Here is a 21051-nt window from a genome sequence, read left to right on the forward strand (position 1 = left end):
AATCATCAGGTGCGTACACTTTGTTTACAACTAACCGAGGAGGTTGTCATCGTGGTTCTGGTTTTTCTTTATTGACCTGATAACTAGATGTAGATAATTAAACCAATAAGTCAAAAATTTCCATCCTGAAATATGAAGCTGTACAAATTAATTGTTCACACAAAAGGATTTTCAGGTGAGTCTCAGTCCCCAGCTTTTGTTCAACGTGACATGTTCCCTTTTTTGTTGTAATCGAAATGTTCTTCACGAAATATAAATTCAATTTCATATTACAGAAATTGTAATTTATATTTATTATAATTGTGGTTATTTCAGTAAACATTTTTTTTTCAAAGTTCAACTGCTATTTTCTTGTTAGTGGGCTGTGAAGTTTTTTGTAAAATATTTACTGTAGGGTATTACTGGCACATTTTGTTATTTTTCTGTTTTTACAATAACATATATGAAATTGCATCAATTCAAAAAATTAAAACTCTGATTTTTCTCATTCTTGATCTGAACCTTGGAAGAAGGATCATCCTGGGTATCCAACATTTGGTCCTAGTACTATAATTTATATGCAGTTGTTGATTGAGGGCTTGTGCTCATGAGAAGGTGTTTGGTACTCAAAAACATTATTCATCTAAGTTCTCTTGCTCCCCTGTTTTAATGGAGGCAGTTGAAATAACTTAAGATGCTATGAGAAATAATTTGTACGCATTTCCTCCAACATTTTAGGTGAGAATCTCATAATAAACCCCAAGGATTTTCCGAACCTGAACAAGGGTGACATTGTAGAGATATACCACCCCGAAGACGAGTTCAGCCGTCTTCTCCTTCAGATAACGCTGTTCAAAGAAGATCTTCAAGGCAGAGGTATGAAAAACTCTGTTTCAAAACAGTGAAAAATGACAAAATTCAGTAATTTTTCTTTTCTTCAGATGTTGTCAGTGTTGAGCAAAGCATTGCAACCACATTTCAACTTAGAACATATGCGGACGTCCACGTGAATGTTGTAGATCCTGACTCTGTCAGTCTTGATTCAGTCGAGATTATTTTTAAAGATCAATACCTCGGGCGCAGTGAAATGTGGAGGCTGAAAAATTCCTTGGTAAGAAAGTAAAGTGTATTTGTCATAATGGATCTTATTAGTTAAATTTGGATTTACCCCAAAAATTGTGATATTAAACAAATCTTTACAAAAAAATGCTTCTTTTTTGCTGCTACAAAAAAAAGCCTAGATTATATATTTAAAAAATAAATAAATAAATAAAATAAAATTAAATCAAATTTTTAGCATGCTTTTTTTTACTGTTTTTCTAATTAATATTAGTTATTAAGTAAGCAATAAAATACAATGTATATAATAATAAATTTTCTCTTGAGCATAATAGTTTACTTGTTTTTTAGATGTTCATATTTCTTTGAGTAATTTTTTATGTTTATTATTGATGTTTAATAATTAAAAAAAGACAAAATTAAAAAAAAAAATTGAAATATTACCTTTTCAGGTTAATACATGTGTCTATTTAACAAAGAAAATTGAATTTTGTGGTGGAAGCATTCGGTGTCAGGTGCACGAGATGTGGTCTTTGGGTGATCGAGTTGCTTGTGGTGTTATTACAGAATCAACCAAAGTAATTATAAATAGTCGATAGCTTTGGTTTTATATTAAAGTTTGGATTATTTCAGGTTGTATTCAGGTCGTCAACCAGCATGGTGTACCTGTTCCTACAAATGAGCTCAGAAATGTGGGATTTCGACATACACGGCGACCTTTATTTTGAAAAAGCGGTGAACGGATTTCTTGCAGATTTGTTCCAGAAATGGAAGGTCTTTCATTATTTCGTTCATTATACAACTTTTTATTATTTGTTTTATTAACTTTAATCATTTTGTAGAAACATGGTAGTAATCACGAAGTGACGATAGTACTCTTTTCAAGAACTTTCTACAAGGCACAAAGCTTGGATGAATTCCCACATTTCATGAGGGAATGTCTTCAACAGGATTATAAAGGAAGATTTTATGAAGACTTTTACAGGTCTGTTTTACTTCATTTTCATGTTGAGCAACTTAAAAAATATGCTCAAAACTATAAATTACTCTTAACAAGTGTTTTAAATGTATGTTTTATTTTTACAATTTAATTACTTTTAAGGGTGGCAATTCAGAATGAGAAGTATGACGACTGGTCGCATGCTTTAGTTGAACTACGAAAGTTGTTTTCCAATTACCGAAAATCAGTCTTGGAGTACAACAATCGTCCCAACACGATAATTCCAAAGGCTGTGAATTCTACTGCCGCACAAGGAAATTTCCTAGAAGTTCTTAACATGTCTCTTAACGGTAAATGAGCATAAATTAAACATAATACAATTGTCATTTAATTTAATTTTTCATTCTTCTATAGTATTTGAAAAACACTATTTGGACAGGAGTTTCGATAGAACAGGGCAGCTCTCAGTTGTCATTACCCCTGGGGTTGGTGTGTTCGAGGTTGACAGGGAATTAACAAATGTCACAAAACAGAGGGTCATTGATAACGGTGTGGGCAGTGATTTAGTCTGCCTTGGTGAACAACCATTACATGCTGTTCCTCTGCTAAAAGTAAAAGTTTCTGCACATCTAAATTGAATATTTGAACTAACTTTAATTATTTTTAGTTCCACAATAAAGATTCCCCAATTGCAACAAATAACTACAGTATGCCACATTGGATTAACTTAAGGTAAAAACGTTTTATTTGAAATAACTTTTTCCAATTTTTTGACAATTTAATAGAGGCTACAGGCTTCCAGTGCACTGTGATGGCCATTAGGGTACTCCATATTCTGTCAGCCAAATAAATAATTAATGCATATAATATTTACAGACTAAATGTGGCAAAACACCCCTATTTCCTTTAAAAATTGTAACAGGCACACAATAACCTACTTTCATACCCAATTTTTCATCAGGTGCCATGCCTACATGCTCTTTAATAATGGATGAGACCTGGCACTCCTCAACCATGATATACTGAGTGACCTTTTTCTCAAACGATCCCTTCTTTTGTATCAGACTCTCTTGGGGTCATGTTGCCAAAGTTCTTTTATTGTATGCTTTACTATTCGTACAGCATCAGTGAGCCAGAAAATGGTTGTTTGGTTTGGAGGGCGAAACATCCCAGCTTTAGCTGCCTCGTATGTACATAAGTTGTCCTCCAGCCCAATGTGTCTGGGTACCCAACTAACTCAGGTCGACTACCACTGTTTTTCTGAGATGCTCCAGCTCAGGGATATCTATCTATCAAGAGCACGATGAGAGGGTTAACCGACAATCTGTCATGGATAGCCAAAACCATGCTCAGGGATTGATTAGGCAAAGCATCCTTTGTCTTGAATCACTGCCAGAATGTAATACAATTCCACCATGTACATGCTGCTGTGCCGTGGGAACAACCATGAAGTGGACAAACCTCCCATATACATGGTGCAGACCACTCCTTTTGCCAGTCCTAGTCCCTTCCGTTAAGACTGTTAAGGCAAAATCCAGCAAACCCTGATCTGATTTCTAGGAGACACTGAGGTGCGCCAGTATACACATCTTATCGTGATTAGTTAAACTTTTTTTTACAATATAATAAAATTTATTATTATAAAGTATTTACTAACATATTTTTTATTATTACAACTTTTATTATTTTTTATCCAAGTTATGTATTCTTAATTATACATATACTCTATTAATTATGTAATTTTTTTAAAAGACAAAATATGTAGACAATTGGATCAAAAATTATTACATTGCCACTCACTTTAGTTTGTGTTTAGTGTGATGGTATAAATTTCAGACCGACCTGGCTCAGATGATTGATATTGAATAAATAACTGAAAAATAAACGTGCAAATGTTCTTAAATTATTTGAAAAATTTATTACATATTGAATTGTTTTCTTTTTTTAGTTTTTATTCATCAAATAAGAGAGTCGCATATTCAAACTTCATACCAAGGATAAAGCTGCCACCGAAAAAGTCAAAACACTCAATAGCAACGAGTACAAATCTTAGAACAAAAGCCCTTTATGAGGAGGAAGAGCCATTTAATTCAGTTGTCAATTATGACGCGTATGATGCTCAAGTTTTCACAGTGCCTTTGGTTCAGACAAAGTAAGTATGAAAAATGCATTTATGATTATGAATTGCATTTTTAAAAAATCTGATTTTTTTTAGAAATGTGAAGGCGGTTAAAAAAACGAGTGTTTCTGGTTTGGAAGGGAGTAACAAATTAATGGTAAAGCGTAAAATGTCAGACCCAGACATCCACTATGTTATCGAACCACCGGCTCCTTCTGGGCCTCCTCTTTCTAAATCCCCAGCAATTTCTATTCCTTATAAACTGGATGACGACTGTCCTAGGCATTCCAGCTCTTCTCTGCTACAATCAGAAAGTAATTAATTAAAATAATAATGTGATAATCTCAAGGTACATTTCTTTTTTTATTAAGGTCTACTGCGAGGGGATAATACGAGCGTGAGTGAAGCGGATTCTTCACCATCTAGACTGTTGATAGGTAGCACTGGGTCTCCTGCTTCTGGCTATCAGCCCCAGCTCCATCCGAGCAGCCTTCCTAGGCCTGGAAGGGCTCTGATTAATCCATTCGATCCTTCACATATCACCATAAAATTGACTTCGAATCGAAGACGGTGGACACACATATTTCCAAAAGGTTCAACAATTTCATATTTTAATGAGGCTTAAGCCTGGACCCCCATGACAGCACCGGGCCCGCACCAACAGTTGGCCAACTTGCGGTGATGGTGACGGAGGATCCCACTTGTGTTGGACAATACTCAGTAGTGTAGTAGCTTTAAAGCTACATTGTTCGAAGCTTACATCGTTTCGTTGAGAAAAAATGTTAAGAAGTTTTAAAACTAGTGAATTAGGGATGATAGCACTTGCTTTAGAGAAGATGTTAATTGGCGAAGAAATCATCACAGAAGGAGAAGAATGTGGGTTCACAATGCAAGGAAAAAATGTGTTAAAAGGGAATTAATTAATTTATTATTTAATTAAATTATTCTGTCTTTATATTACGTATTTCTGTGTTTTTCATTGGACTGGTCATACAACACAGGAAACTTTCTTTTCTGACCTCCTCAATTAGTTTATTTGCGTCCATTTTACAAAATAAAATTGTATTAAGATTATAAAAAGACAATTGGGAATAAATATATAAAGAAAATATTTTAAAAAAACTACACTGCACCTCACACAATCCGTGTCGGTCAAAAATTAAACCAAACTAGTCGAGTACGGTGCGGAGATGTGGGGACTAGCCCGCTCACTTCCAGTGTCCCAATCGCTCTCCGTATGATGGCAGACAGTCGGCCGTCACTTGGTGTGGGCTTGGTGCGGTCATGTGGGGTCCGGCCTTTAAGTCTAAAAGCAAAATAGAAAATAAATCAGTAAATATCATAACTAATAAAGCTACAAATTCCTGTAATACAATAATTTCTGGAGATAAAACATTATTTTTCCTCCAATTTTTAAAATAGACAATTAAAGTATAATAGAATAACAATTTCATTTTCAAACACACCACTGAAGATGGTGAAATACTGAAATACATCTGACAGACCAATCCAGCAGATCATGATACTCACAGACAATTACATGATAACTAACTATATAATAATTTAACTATTATGTAATATTAATAAAATAATATAACTATAACTATTTAATAATTTTTGTTATTTTCTTTCACAAATACAGTCTAGTACAGCTATTGTTTGTAATTAATCCAAAAATATCAGCCATTTTATATTATAATTGTTCAATTTTTAACCAAAATGTTTAGGTCCAACTGGCCAACTGATCCAACAGCATCACTACCAGGCGAAAGCACCAAAAATGCATAAAGTAGAAAAATCTTCTGATGAAAATTCTCCCACAAAAATTGGTAAAATAGTTCAATTTTACTGTAGACTTTTTTTTCTTACAGTATCTTTTAAACCAGTAGTTAGCAAATCGAAGCCCAGGCACAGCATCATGACCTCATCATATCTCCATGGGAGCCACGCTGTGAACAGGAAATGCTTAACGCTGCTGTGGGGTGCGACTGGAGAGCAGGAATGGACACCTGCCCTCACAACAGGTAGAGAACAGCCGAAAAAATAGATCTGTACTAATTTATTTGTTTTTGTTCTTTTATTTTCGAATCTTAAAAAATGTCATACTGATTGAATTGAAATTTGTTTCATGCAATGGTGTCTACTCGTCGCAGCGTCAAAAGTGTTAATAGGTTTGGTTTTTTATTTATGTTTGCACTTTGTAGCTAATCGCACCATATTAACACCAGAGTAGATTAGTGGTGAAGGATAGCAGAACGCTTGTGCCTCTCAGTGTGCGGGGCAACCTCAAACCTCTCTCTTTCCTAAGATTGAGGTGACACTCTTAGCTTTATTTGTTCGAAACTGTTGTATACTCACATGAGAACGATTTTTTTTCTTTTGATACTTAAAGTTAGCTAACGTGTTATTTTTTCTTTTATTATCCATTTTAATTTCCTCTAAACTTTTTATTTATTAAATCAATTAAAACATTCTATTAATTTTAATAACCATTTTTTATTAAATATTAAAAATAAAATTTACGTCACTTTATAAGTTTTGTGATTACCCACATAGAAATGATTTTCTGCATGCCATAGAATTTGTAGGGATTTTACTTTTCTCTGTTATTTATGAGATATTTTACCCTTTCTACATCATAATAATGTGTATAGAATTAGAACAAATTTAAAAAAGTTGTTTACTTTTTTATTTTTATTTTATTGTATTGCATTCATTTCAACAGTTGGACTCATTAAATGGACTATTTACTCATTTGTTAGCTGAAAATTTCTAAAAAGCTCCTTTGATTTTTTTGGAAAATGATTTGGTTTGGTTAATTGTACAGTATTTGTATAAAATTATTTGGCTTTGTTGTACTTATTAGATCAAATTACAACCCATTGTGGAATTTGGAAAAAATATATTTTTTGTAAATTGTAAAAAGTAGATTATGTTTGGGTTTGGAGGTTCTTTGGGTTCTATTCTTATTTCTTTTATGACATTCTAATTTGTTCTATTTAATTATTGTTCAATATTTTAACACTGTATTTCTTTAACATTTTTTCCTTGTAATGTTACTGATAATATGGAAATGTTATGTTCACTTATTTTTGCTTTGTAAATATTTTTTATAATTAGATGTTCAAAGGTAATTTCTATTAGCATTCTCTTCTATTTTTCTTGTAGCACAAGCACTGTGTGGTAAGCTTATGTAAAAGTTCTCAGATTTACACGTGGAATGTTCAACAGGTGTTGACTGGAAGTCGTTGACGATCCCGGCTTGCCTTCCGATCACGACTGACTACTTCCCTGACGAGGTGTGCATACAGACGGACTATCTCTTTTCTGATTACAGCTTGCTGCCAGATGACGTCAACGCCGATTACGCTCAGCAGCGTGTCATCTACAGGAAGCCTCTTCACACGCAAGAAGTGTTTAAGGAATTGGTTTCACAGCGATTGGCCCAGGTAAGCTACTCACAATTCTCATGGACAGTCTCACAGTCTCACAGTCTCACTTGTAGGGATTTCAAATAATTGTTGAAGACAGTGGAGGACACACTCCAGTCATTGTTGGCAGCAGTGTTGTCGGCTGTAGGCCATTTGATTCAAAACCGACTCAAGAGTACAAGCTGAGCATTGGCAGGATATTTCATCGAATTGTGCTCAATGGCTCTGAAATCAGTGTCACAAGATATAGACCTAGGTATCACTTTAGCCTAAAATGTCTATTAACAAACTAATTTTATTTAATATGTTTATTTCAATATAATATTTCATTTGCATGAAAAAATTGTATTTATAAGAATTACAAAAAAAAACAATACAAAACACTTCCTTTTTTTAGGCATCCTTATCCACCATTCAATTTTCATTACTGGTATCGGTTTCAAGCACCAGATCATCCGAATTATGGAGTTTCATGGATATCCTTCACAACAGAAAAACTAGAAAATTTTAACTGGAACTTCCTTGATCATTATATATGTACAAGAGGCGATACAGACTTTGCATTGATTGAGGTAAAAAAATTTCTTTCATAAAGAGCAATTTTGAAGTGTCCATGTTGACATTCGGCATTTTGTTTGTCAGAGCTTGAAATATTGGCGATTCCGAATGTATCTATTGCCTATGTGCCCATCGGTTACTAAGAGGATTCTTGATGGATCGGAACATTGTGACTTGTACAACCCACTTTCGCCAGAAGAACAGCAGAATTTGATGGACAACTTTTTAAAATTCATTGAGTTGTGGGTGAATAAAATTCGCCGGCCTCAAAACCACAAAAAACAAAGGGTAAAATAAATATATGTGCAGTTTTGGTTAGAAAATATCCCATTTAAAAAAAAAAAAAAAAAAAAAAAAAAAAATTGTGCACCTGAAATGATGTGGCCTGATGAAATTTTACTGAATCGTATAATTTTTAAATGTTTTCATCAAATCATAACATTTTCTTGTTTCCTCGCAAAATCCTTTAACTGTCTAATGTGGTTTTTATTTTTATATAAACACATTTTACTTGTTTTTAGTTATTAATTGTTTTTCATGGTTTGCTAAATACTATTAAACCCTTCAAGTTTTTTAAGCATGACAGCAATTGGAAACAATAAAAGAAATTGTAATAATGCAGCCCGTGAAAACCAATACGAGGATGATTAGCTTTAAATAATACTACAATTGAATAATTTTCAAAAGCAAAGTTTAAGCTGCATGACGTTATTTTCAGAGCATGTGCCCTGATATGTTTACAGTTTGCTTCATTCCACCGTCTCTCAGCTTATTCTGTAATAATATATGTAGTTTTAAATTACAATTTTAATAGAGTGTTGTTTAGTGGATTTGTGGTTGTATTATTGTGTAGTTGCTAGTGTTGCATGTTCTTAGCTGGATCTGTCCTGCCTCAACATGCCAAGTCATTTGAGCCGGAGACGTTACAGTACTGGCATCTTATTCCTCAAGGTATTAAACTTTATTTTTGGCTTGAAGATATTCTCTTATGCCATTTTTTAATAATATCTCTAGACTGTCATTCTTGATTTTGTATGTTTTTGTTTTTCAGAGCAGTGTGGCAAGTAATTCTCCGTTCAGGGAACGCCTGGGTAGCAACAGGCTACCTGAAAAGCCACGCCCAAGGTTTGTCCACTTTTACCAGGAGGGAAAGGATTTGGTTGCCAAAATTTGCTCTCGCTTTTCACTGCTTTTGTGGATGCCGCACATAATCTTTTTCTCACATCCCACAATGTTTAGCACCTTTTTTGTTTTTGTTTTAAAACCTGTAGTATATAGTGTTTTTGTTCGATACAGGAAAAATATGAAAATGGATTAAGACCGAGTGAAAAATATGGCTTTAATTGGTGAGTTTTCGTTGACTTTAAACTTAATTAATAAGTAAACATTTGAAATTCAATCAGAATATCAACTCTGCATATATTTTTTAAATTTTATTAACGGAATTACCTTACATTCTAAAAAAATTACTTGTTGTGAATCATCTTTACATTTTGTAACTTTGATTTATTTTTTTCCATATTAGCCAAAGTACAATTCAATAATTGTTTCAAAAGATGTTTTTGTGCGGAATGGTGAGATTTTTATGGTGGGAATGGACCCTTGACCATGAGGTCCCTAACAAGCCGAGAGGATGATTTCCTATCCACTCTTTTTTACTCTCTTTTACATTTATACTCGTAAAATAAAATAAATAATTAAATAATTTGTAATATAAAGTATGTAAGCTTAGATTTCAAATCATCAAATATATTTAAAATATTTGTTAAACTTTTTCTTTTGTTTTTGTTTTGCATGATTTAATCAAACTGTCAAGTTCTACAATTTCACTAACATGTGCCATTACTTGCTTATTGGCTGAAGTAAATATTCAAAGTATGTAATCATATTGCTTTGAACCTACAGATCCTTGCTTAATGCCAATTAAAACTCTTTGCTACTAGATGCTCTTGGTGAAGTTATGTCTCTGCCATTCTTGCTTATTGTTCTTGATTATTGCTTGAAGTCTGGGCACTCATTTTTTTTAAACTTATAAATTATCCATTTTTATCCAAATTTAGGTCGGGATCAAAAGTGCTCGAGAGGGGGAAGGTCTCACCATCCATTGACTCTAGTATCCCGTCATCGCCTGATTATGATCTTGAAAACGACCCAGACTCGTAAGTTGTTTTGAAATACCCTCGAGGGTTGTTGATTGTTTTTGTTTTTGCCTTCTTAGGCCACAGGTAGTCTTACTAAAGGAGGGAGCGTCACACAATGAGATCCTTGAACAAATGAAGAACCCCGCTGTTGGCGTCGGTTTTCTCAGCCTCTTCCCAAGCCTACCCAGATACACCTTTGTCTCAGCTGATGCAGTAAATTGGCTCATCCACCACATGGAAGGTGTGAACACAACTGAAAAGGCACAATCTGTAATGGAAGTATGTTCATTTTTAGCTACCTTGCTGTTTATATATATATATATATATATATATATAAACTTGGGTGGTGAAGTCTGTTGTCATCTTTTTGAATTGTGTCCAAATTGATCCACGTGGTGGTGATTAAAGTCACTGCGATGATCAACATTATGATGATTGCCTGATTGCTGGAACTCATTGCAGTTAAGAAAACGTTGTTTTTACGATCAACGATGACATTGGATGGTGTGTTTTGCAGATTCAATTCCTGAATATGTACTTTGAACTTTGACATCAGAGTGAGATGGAAATTTAAATCAATGTTTGCCAAGATGTTTGGTTGCCCAGAGGATCTAGACTCGTGTTTCAGGTGTTTTCCTCAATATATTATTCGACTGTTTGGATTGATGAGGAAGACTCCTTGTAGTAGTTTATCCTCGGCGATGTCCTGGTCGATGATTTTTAAACGTTGTCCTGTGGGGAAAGTTGCCAGATACTGGTTGATTTGTGGTATCCACTCCAAGTGGCTCTCTTGGCAGAGATGTCTATTGTTGTGTAGCTGCAAAGTTCTGCACTGCCATTTTCTAGCAAGTTCAATTCACATTGAGCGTTTGTGTAAGTTATTAAATCAGGAGAGCAAAAGTGTACATATGCAATTTTTTGTGTACAAGTACTCTTTAGTGTAATTATTGTTTTCTCAAGACCAGATTGTGGTTTGAGTAAATATTTAACATTTGGAAGTATAGTTACAAAGCTTTCTCCACATTTGGCAGCTACGGGGTACATTTCATTTAGTTGGAAGCTTACATCTTGTGCAATAGGTATTTCTAATAAGTATACCATTTCTGTAGCTTTGATAATACAATTGACTTTGATCATTTCCTCATAGTTTATTATGTTTTGTGGGTGAACTTCAGAAGGTAATATATTTCCGTAGTAAGGCGAAATTTTATTTGTTCATAGAATAGTTCGGATGGAGAAATTATGCTGGGGTGTAATGTTTTTAATTTACAAAATGCTATAGAATTTTCTATATCCTGTAATGTGTTTAATATAATCTGTATTTAATTTAAGATATTATGTTGTCTGTTTAAATCCATGTAATGGTCAATGTTCTTGTGTAGTTTCAATATCTTCTTAGCAATCTCATGATTATTCTGGTTTATAGTTTGCAGTTTTGTTGTATTCTTTTATGATTTCTGAGTTTAGTGAGTATTGAGCATTTATTTGTGATTGCATATCTTGTTTTTGTGAATCTAAATGTTTAATAATTTTTTTTAATCTTTCTTTATCGTTGTTATCTAAGTTACTGGTTATAAATTTAATTATTGTTCTGAGACCGTTTATAATCCCTCTCTTAAATCTATCTTTAATAATATTCCCTTATGGGTTGATAAAATCTAATTTATCTCTTATAATTTCTCTAGTGTGGTTAATTATTTTACAGTAGCTAGTTAGAGTGGCCCCATCGGTTAACATACTAGTCCCGCATATTAATTTTCCTCGTTGGTACAACAGTGTCGAGCGATAGTTTTCGTCAAGGACATGTAGTTGATTTAAAAAGTGGTTTAGTTTAAAAAAATGTATTAAAACGTGGTGGGACGTCTGTTCTTTTGCAGTGCCTAGGTCTACAGGGATGAGTCCTGTGCCTGTTGTGATGTCCGTTATTATCGTTCCCGATGTGACTGCCAAGAGCAGTGTCCTGGAACAGATTTGTTAGTTACCCGTTTTCCTAGATCGTTTTATATTTTCTAAATGAATTTTGTCTTTTGTGTTGGGGTGTTGGGTCTTTATTTTTGCGGTTTTTAAATCTTTGTTAACAGTATCTATCTGTTCCGGTTTGTAATGGCCTTTGGTTTTGCTCTGTTGTTGTGCGTTTCCCACGTAAACGTCTTTGGGAATTTCAGGGAGGGTTTCCCTGTTTTCGTTCCGTTTGTTAATAGATTTCTCTTTGTTGATTTGGCTTAATTCTCTAATTCTCTCATATAATAATTTAGTTTGTTCTCTGTGGTTTGCTATGTTTGGTAACGGATATTTGTCTTCGACAGTTTTTTTGTTGAGCTTGCGGTAATCGATGACTAAGCGCCACTTTTTCCGTCCAGAGGCGTCAAGTTTTTTTGGGACGACCCAAACCAGGGCTGAGTATGGGAAAATGACGATGTTATTATATTTTGTTTTAACATTTTTTCAATTTGGTTATTTACTTCATCTTTAAATATTTGCGGGTATCTGTAGGTTTTAGAGTAGACGGGTATTTCGTCTGTGGTTCGGATTTCATGCTAATTTGATATGTGAACGTTAATTTATCTCCGTCTAAGTAAAAAATGTCAGAAAATTCTTTTACTAGGTTTGTTATGGCATTTTTTTCTTCGTCATTTAAGTGTTCTGTTCTAATTTTATTGGGGTCAAATTTTGCTTTGTTTTGGGTCATCAAGTTGAAGTTAAAGTTGGGGTTCAAGTTGAAGAAGTCCGTTTTTGTATAATGAAGTCATTGATGCCTTCAACCGTAATCAGGTGCTCTAACTTTATTTCCATATCCTTTTCTGTATCGTTTTTCACCACACAAAGAACTGTGCTATTTTTTATGTTTACCAAACCCTCAGGGATTTCTAATTCATTTATTTTAATATTTCTCAATAATGCTTGTCCATTACAGACATTTTTTATTTTAATGGGGATGATTTTTTTTTCGGAATTTGCCTCTATTAGCAATCTGGTTTGTGTGATGTTCCAGGTCGAATCGGATTGTTTGTCCCTAGGATCATCTAGCTATTCGGTTTGTGTGATGTTGTTCTAGGTCAAATCGGATTGTTCGTCCCTAGAGTCAGCATCATCCGAAGTTAACACTCGTTTTTAAAAAGATTTATTTATTATATATCATTAAAGTTTACAATTAACTTAACATAAAAATAAATCTTTTAAAATAAAAATTAGGCGAGGTCGTGATTAAAATGCGGTTCAACTCCAAGTCTGAGTCCGAGTAAAGTTTTCAAAAATGGTGGGAGAGGGTCTAATATAGAGTTGCTGAGTCTCAGGATCCATTTTGATGAGAGAAACAGCCATTGCGGATGTAACTTATATATATATATATATATATATAAGTTACATCCGCAATGNGGAGAGAGTGCTGATGACAATTCTAGGAGCAACACCTGCATCCTAGCATTGTCATCACATTATTTATTTAACACAATGTTTATACTCGTATATAACTCCTCCCCCCTTAGAGAGAGCTTCCCTGGAAGCTTGTGAAAGAAAAAAAATGACAATTATAAAAATTTGAACTAACTTTTTCTATGCTAAGATATTATTTTACATTTGTAATGAACCACACCTGTGGTTACTTAAGGCTAACATACTTTTCTTATATCTATACAAAATAATAGTGATTACAGTTAATATGATGGGTAGAATTATATACAGAAGGATAGTCCAAAGGCTGGGATTAACATGTACAGCTGGAGTTTCTTGAATGTTATGGGTGAAGGTTGGTATGTCCATTTCCAATTTTTGTAGATGAACGGTGATGTTCAGGTTCTTCATCTTTTCCATTCCACAAGTCACTCAACCTGTGAGGTCTTCCAGAAGTGCGGGTCTGTAGGTTAACTGCCTTGTTCCTGTACAATAGAGTGCTGTCTTCTGCATCTATGAGGAACAACCCTTTCAATTTATGCGTTTCCAGGCCACTTGAAGTTTCTATTTTAACGGTGTCAGGTTTCGCAAAAATTGCTAGGTATTGGTTAATTTCTGGAATTCGTTGCAGTAAATTGTTGGCTATTTTGATGTCAGCAATCTGGCAATGTTCCATATTTTCATGAAGCAATATGTTCCCGCCGCAAGGTGTTGCTTGATGAACCTCTTCCTCGACGGAGCAAAGGTAAACTCCGTTGATTTCAGGGCACAGTTTTTTCAGTGGTTGGATAATCGAATTGTCCCTTGACTTCCAAAAGTATTTGTACTCTGCCAGCACAGTTATAAATTTGTTTTTGTAATAAGATGGAATGGAAAGTAGACAATACAGGTCATAATCTGTTTGTTGTGTTACAGGTAGCGACAAATAGTACACAATTTCATTATTATAATATTTACATTTAGTTTTTAACCATTGATTCAAGTTTTAGGATATTCTCTAGTTTTAGTTAAAATGGAAATCCACCGGGATAATGTTTTAATAATTTGTTTAATTCATTAAACATATCTCTAGGTTTGATTATACTGGGATGTAGTCTCCCTATATTACAGAATACAATAGAATTTTCTATTTCCCTTAGCATATCAGAGATTAATTCAAACAATATAACAAGTTGGTTAAGCATATTTTCTAATTCTAATACACAAATGCCCTTATTATTATCCCTAATAATATTATTAAGTTCTACAATTTTATTTTTTAATTCTACATTATTAATATTTATTTCCTTAATCAATTCTTTATAATTTTTTATTAACATATTGTTTACAGAGTATTGGTTATTTAATTGATAGTTAAAGTTATTTACATTATTCTTTATGTCTGCTAACATTTTTTCATAATTTTCGCCATCATAGGCGTCTAAGTTACCTGTTATGAATTTTACAATGGATCCTAAACCGTTTATTAATCCTCTTTTTATTCAAATTTTCTCTGTACAATTAACGAATTTAGTTTTTCGCTTATTACACTGCCTTCATAATTAATAATTTTGAAATAATTATTTAATTTCTTCTTTATATCAGTGTCGTTTTTTGCCAGCTCAAAGATTTTCAAATAATTAACGTTTAACTCACTGAATTTGGTATCTAATTCTGTAACATTGTAGTAATGAATAAGAGTGTGGTGTTTGTTGGATTTTCGCTTTTCCTAGCCTTATGGGTAGTATACCAGGGTTTGTTGTGATGTTTTTGATATTCAGTCCGTTTGCGTAACAGCTGAGGATGGACCTGGAACAGCGTCAATTTTTTGAGTGGTTTTCCTAGGTCTTTGAACATCTGACAAGTGGATTTTACTCTGTGTATTATAGTGTTGTGCATTTAGTCTACCTAATTTCAGAGTTCTGTTGATCGATTTTAGCGTTTGTTTTTTATATTTGTTTTTAGTTTTACTTTGTTTTTGTTTATTTCGTATATATACCTCTTCGGGGATATCAGGTAATTCTTCTCTCTCTCGGTTTAGCGTTGCTATAGTTTTTTCTTTGATTTTCGAATTTAGTTCATTAATCTTTTAATATAATAAAAGAGTTTTCTGTTTGTGGGTGTTTATGTAGTCGTTGTATATTTGAGTTTCTAAGTCTAGTGCGAACGGGGAGTCATTTTCGATATGACCGCTGATTATGTTACTTGGTTTTGCGTTCGTGGAGGAATGTATTGTGTTGTTATATGCTAAAATAGCATAGTTCATTTTATCTCTTATTGAATCTTTTTTAAATTTTTCTCTATTGTTTAGTATTCTTAAATGTTCCAGGAGTATTGAGTGTAAACGTTCAACTGGTCCATTTGATTCCGGGAACTTGTAAAATGAATTTGGATTTTGTGAAGTGCTAGAAGTTCTTTTACTAAAGAATTGTTAAATTCTGTTCCGTTATCCATGACAATTTGTTTCGGTACATTATGATGAGAGAAAAACTTTATTAACTTATTTACAACTTCTATAGCCTGATTAGATTTTAGTCTATAAGCCTGTGCGTATTTTGACAATGTGTCTATTAATGTTAAAAATTTTGTTTTTTTCAAAAGTTACTGTATCTATATGAATTATTTCGAACGGTTTAGTAGGGTTAGGTGTTATGTTGAATTTGAGTTTTAGTGGTCTTCTATCGTATTTCGTCACTTTACAGATCTCACATCTGTTGATGAAATTTTGAATTGATTTTCTCATGTTTGGCCAATAATAACAACGTTTGATTCTTTCCGTAGTTTCTTCGATTCCTCTATGGTTTGTTTTTCCAATGTGGTAGTTTTCAATAATTTCAAGTTGTTCTTCCTCCTCAAATACGTCTATTAATTTTGTCGTGTGTTTGAAAAACTTGAGTTCTGAGTGTTTAAAGTGTTTTACCATTACGGAGCTAAATTGTTCATAAATGTCATCTTCGAAGAAAAGGGAGTATTTTGTTTTCGGGACTATATATGTTTTTACGAACTCTATAATGTCTGATTCAAAGTTTGTTTTTGAAATTTGAATTATGAGCCTTGTTTTGTTTTCATTTAACTTTATTATTTTTGGTTTAGTGGGACTATGTTCTACTAGTGATATAATTATTTGGTTCTTTCTGATATTAACCGGTCCTTCGATAATGGGGATGGTTATTATCGTATTTCCTTCCGCGTTGGAGTGAACTGTCTCAATGTCAGTTTCATTGTCAGTTTCTAGTTCGTCTAAATTTACGATAACTGATTGGTTTTCCTGTATTTCATTAGGGTTTTGGAAAACTTCTTCCCCAATATCTGGATTTTCTAGAAAGAATTGCGTAAGGAAGTCATCGACTTCTTTGTCTTCTGTGTCAGCATAGTTCACATTTAGTTCGACACGTGATAACGCATCAGCGACTTTATTATCAGTGCCCTTGCAATGCTTTATTTCGAAATCAAATTTTTCTAGCTTCAACCTCCATCTCATTAATTTCGAGTTTGGCTCTTTTATGGAGAATAACCATTGTAACAGTTTGTGATCGGTATATAATATAAAATGATTTGAAAATAAATATGGTCTAAATTGTTTAGTAGCCCAGACTATTGCTAAAAGCTCTTTTTCGATGGTTGATAAATGAGTTTCGGATTCGTTTAAAGTGCGACTTGCAAAAGCGATGGGCAGGTCTGCATTTTTTATGTTTTGATTGAGAACTGCACCTAAAGCGACGTTACTTGCATCCGTAGTTAAATTAAAAGGTTTTGAAAAATCTGGGTATTGTAAAATGGGGCTGTTACTGAGGATATTTTTGCATTTTTCGAAACAGTTTTTATATTCTTCGTTTTTTAAGAATATGTTAATAATATTACAAATTTAAATTAGATTATTTTAAGTATTTCTTACATAAAAACGAGAGCTCCTACGAACATATTCGCTGGTTCTGAGAGTCTAGAAGTTCGATGCCGTTGTCCGGGAGGAAAGTTCATATGCGTTGAACTCTTCACCGATTGTTGATTGTCCGATTGCCGATTAACCGTTGAAACGGAAAGTTACTCAATTATAACTTTCCACAATGTCCAGTCCGACTGCGCCAGTTAAATAATTTCTTTGGTCGAATGTGTTTTAAAAAAACTTTTATTCAAAGAAATTACAAATAAAGACTGATATACATTCAGAACTTTATGAATCTAAATCAAATCTCGTCGATATGCTTTTGGTAAATCTGGCTTAAGACTAACGTTTGTTAAAATGAAAATCCTTATAAAATTTCTAGAGTGGGAGAGAGTGCTGATGACAATTCTAGGAGCAACACCTGCATCCTAGCATTGTCATCACATTATTTATTTAACACAATGTTTATACTCGTATATAACTTATATATATATAATGGCCTTATGTTTTTACATGTTAACAAGATTAAATGTTCATCAATATTTTCAGTATTTATATTTTTGGGAGAAGGGGAGTATGAAATTAAATTACAGGGGTGATGGTGGGTGATCTTTCATGCTAAACCTACTTCTGCGGTCCCCAATATATAATTTAATTCATTAGATTTAAAAAAAATTAATTTAATTTTAATAACACAATTTTTTAGGAGATACTTAAGGAAAAATTGATTTGCCATGCTTCAGGGGATTTCTCTCAACAGTTTATTATTGGATTTTACCTGTATCATATTGTAAGATCTAAAGAAGAGGCTAAAGGTAGGTTCAAAATAAAATTTAAAAACTTTGCGTATTGAATTTAAACTTTTACAGGAGAAGACACAGATCCGCTTGGAGATCTTCAAGGCTTTTCAAATGAGTGGGTCGAAGTCGAGGCCCGTCAAACTCCTGAACTTTCATCTATTCCAACATTTCTAAGCAAAACTCTGCCTCCTACTTGTTCGCAAGTCAATCAAAAGGGTGTGTAAAAACAAGCCCATGTTTAATAATAATCTCTGCCCACTTTATATTGAAACAATCACATTCAGGTCCTATGTACAAGGAGAGCCATTTAGAAATTGATGTTCAGAACAAAAGCGATCGAGTAGAATGGGGCCATTTGAAATATCAAGCAGCCTACCGCCCAGACATGGCTTATGAAATGGTTGTTCAATGGGCTGCTGCTTCAGGGCCAATCGTTGCTGATCTAGTAAGTGGCTATGTAAATTTATAAAAAGTTATTTATGAAATAAATATGTGCTCAATATTTTGAGACTGTAACATATCTTTCAGGTGTTTGGTTGGGCGAGGAAGGCTCAATCATGTGGATTGCAAATGGTACCAATACCAGCAGATCCATTTGCACTTCCTTACTCAAAAAAATCAGATCCACTCAGAGGACCAATTTTCATCGCTTTGGACACCGAGAGTCTTATGGGAACAAAAAGCTATTTATTTGAAGGTGATTGCTAAATAAAGATTATATTAGGTTAGAGAAGGAGTCTTTCAACCTATGCAATGTGACCACTATTGTTGTCATTTCTTCAATGTTGTCTAGAGCTCCTCATTAAGATGAAGGCTTTTTACTAGATGCTAAAGCTTTTTCAAGGTGTCCCATTCTTCAAACCCAGGCTTTTTCTTTTCCAGGAGTAGGGATTTCAGCCAAAATAAGCCTTCACACCAACAGAGGAGATGTTCCACTGTCTCTTCTTCTTCCTAACAATATTTGCACAGACTTGTTTCTGCCACTCTGAGTTTTTACATATGCCTCCAGAGGTTTGCAGAGTTGATACTCATTGATCTGAGGACTTATTTTTAATTCACTGTCTGATGGATCTACATTTTTGGTAGTTTTTATGCCACAAAATAGTTCAGGACCAATAGGTGTCATTGAACTTTACATGGCCAATTTATCGGCCTCTTTGTTGCCCCTATACCCTGATACCCAGACAAGAGTAATTTTGTTGTTTACTCCAAATGTCTTTCAGGGCCCTAATGGATTCCCAGATGACTGGACTTTACTATGGATGCAATAATTGCTGTCAGTGCCGTCTGGCTGTCCTGAGTAGATTCTTCCATTTATCGTTAACAGGCCTTTTAATCTCCTTAGCACAGGGTTCAATAACCATAGTCTTCGCTTGAATTATATGAAATCTAGTCCTTGGTTTAGTCTATCAATACCAGCTCCTGACCCACGCTCAGTTTTGGAGCCATCTGTATAATAGATATAGTCAACATTGACCGGGAATCCTTTCTCCCAGTCTGCTCTACTAGGCATTTAATTTGAAATTTTTTGTAATATCTGAATATAGGCATCATTTCATTAACAGTATCACTCAATACCCTGCCTTATAATACATAATAAAACTTCGAGTTTTTACGTTTGAAATGATTTATAGAATTTGAAGAAGAGACGTGGACGCAAAGGCTGGTTTTATTCCAAGAGACAATCGCACTTAGTTTTGGTTTTGTGGCGTGTACTGTAGAAAGCTCTCAACACCAGCATAATCAGTACATACATTTGTCAGGTTGGTCTGATTAAAATTTTTTTACAAAAATAAATTCTCAATTAATGAACCAACAACATAACATATGTGTGAAAATTATAGCAAATTTATATTATAATTGCTGTAGGAAATGTATTCCTCTTGATTCCATCAATGCACTGTGAGCACAGCACACAGACAGTTTCCCGTAGCCGGCCAGTGCGGCGCTACAACGTATCAAGTGAAATCAATGCAAGCCCCCACCACGAGTACATAACAAGACACGTTGGTAACCAAACTTGCAATCAAGACACCAGGGTATATTTAATTTTGCTTTGTTTAACTTGCTTAAGATATTTAGTTATTTATGTAATAGGTTGGCTTTCTCTGGTCATGGAACCACATGGTGAGCAGGAAGTGGAAACTTGGGACGACCAATGCTACCTGTGATGAGTCTTTCCAAAATAAATTGCTAAGCGACTTCACAAAATTTTGTTCAAATAGAGATAACAGGTTGAGAAATCTCTGGAACCTATGCTGGGAGCAAGCCAAGGAAAAAAACTTTAAAATATGATATTACATTATATATATATCTTCATTTGTACAAATTTTACATTTTATAAATAATTATTTTGCCCATACAGTCTTTAATTCAAACAAAAGTTTCTGTTTTTGTTAAGAAGACGTTTAAATGTCTACCTGACCCTTGTCAATTTTTATGGGAAGACAAAGTACATTTATTCTTATCATATATACTTTGTGTCAAACATTTGTGATCGAGGTGTGGTGTTAAAAATTATGCAAAAAGTGCATTCTTAACATTTCTCAATTTGGCTAATTTTCAGCACCTAAATTCAGAAAAAGGTACAACTACTTACATAAATGGTCACCAAAACAACTAAGCCAACCAACAGAACTCAAAATACTTTAATATTTACCCCAATGCCTCTAGATTTATCAAATATAATTCTGAAATTCAAAATTTTTAATTTTTTTTTTAAATTTGTACCCTATTCATAGTACATATTACTATCAAATATTACTACTCAAC

At 33.7% G+C, this 21051-nt stretch overlaps 1 protein-coding gene across 6 annotated transcripts; it reads left to right on the top strand.

Moving 5' to 3' along the window:
- Positions 1-24: 24 nt before the first annotated feature.
- Positions 25-20984, top strand: LOC106672230 (GATOR complex protein DEPDC5). Of its 6 annotated transcripts, none has more exons than XM_014403488.2 (30): positions 25-175; positions 718-855; positions 921-1090; positions 1491-1616; positions 1672-1812; positions 1881-2023; positions 2141-2328; positions 2393-2589; positions 2646-2710; positions 3927-4130; positions 4194-4411; positions 4469-4690; positions 5825-5926; positions 5987-6121; positions 6251-6268; positions 7329-7546; positions 7603-7784; positions 7926-8100; positions 8171-8374; positions 8963-9037; positions 9138-9211; positions 10147-10245; positions 10305-10506; positions 18186-18294; positions 18349-18495; positions 18564-18724; positions 18808-18976; positions 19914-20042; positions 20149-20318; positions 20377-20984. In XM_014403488.2, exons 1-30 carry the CDS (start codon positions 133-135, stop codon positions 20572-20574), a joined length of 4422 nt encoding a protein of 1473 aa, XP_014258974.1. In that variant the 5' UTR covers positions 25-132; the 3' UTR covers positions 20575-20984. The 6 variants fall into 6 exon arrangements, with proteins under 6 accessions (XP_014258974.1, XP_014258973.1, XP_014258976.1 ...); XM_014403487.2 differs by having other exon boundaries at positions 26-175; positions 5984-6121; XM_014403490.2 differs by lacking the exon at positions 8963-9037 and having other exon boundaries at positions 26-175; positions 5984-6121.
- Positions 20985-21051: the final 67 nt, after the last annotated feature.

The sequence above is a fragment of the Cimex lectularius genome, unplaced genomic scaffold (assembly GCF_000648675.2).
Source record: "Cimex lectularius strain Harlan isolate CLEC.00 unplaced genomic scaffold, Clec_2.1 scaffold17, whole genome shotgun sequence".
Lineage (NCBI taxonomy): Eukaryota > Metazoa > Arthropoda > Insecta > Hemiptera > Cimicidae > Cimex > Cimex lectularius.

What these genes read in the sequence shown, in the direction of transcription:
- LOC106672230 (XM_014403487.2), top strand. Translation starts at nt 133, where the DNA reads ATGAAGCTGTACAAATTAATTGTTCACACAAAAGGATTTTCAG. An exon ending in CTGGCATCTTATTCCTCAAG is followed by an intron (nt 9,038 to 9,137) that starts GTATTAAACTTT and finishes TTTGTTTTTCAG; the next exon opens with AGCAGTGTGGCAAGTAATTC. An exon ending in TTCGCAAGTCAATCAAAAGG is followed by an intron (nt 18,496 to 18,563) that starts GTGTGTAAAAAC and finishes AATCACATTCAG; the next exon opens with GTCCTATGTACAAGGAGAGC.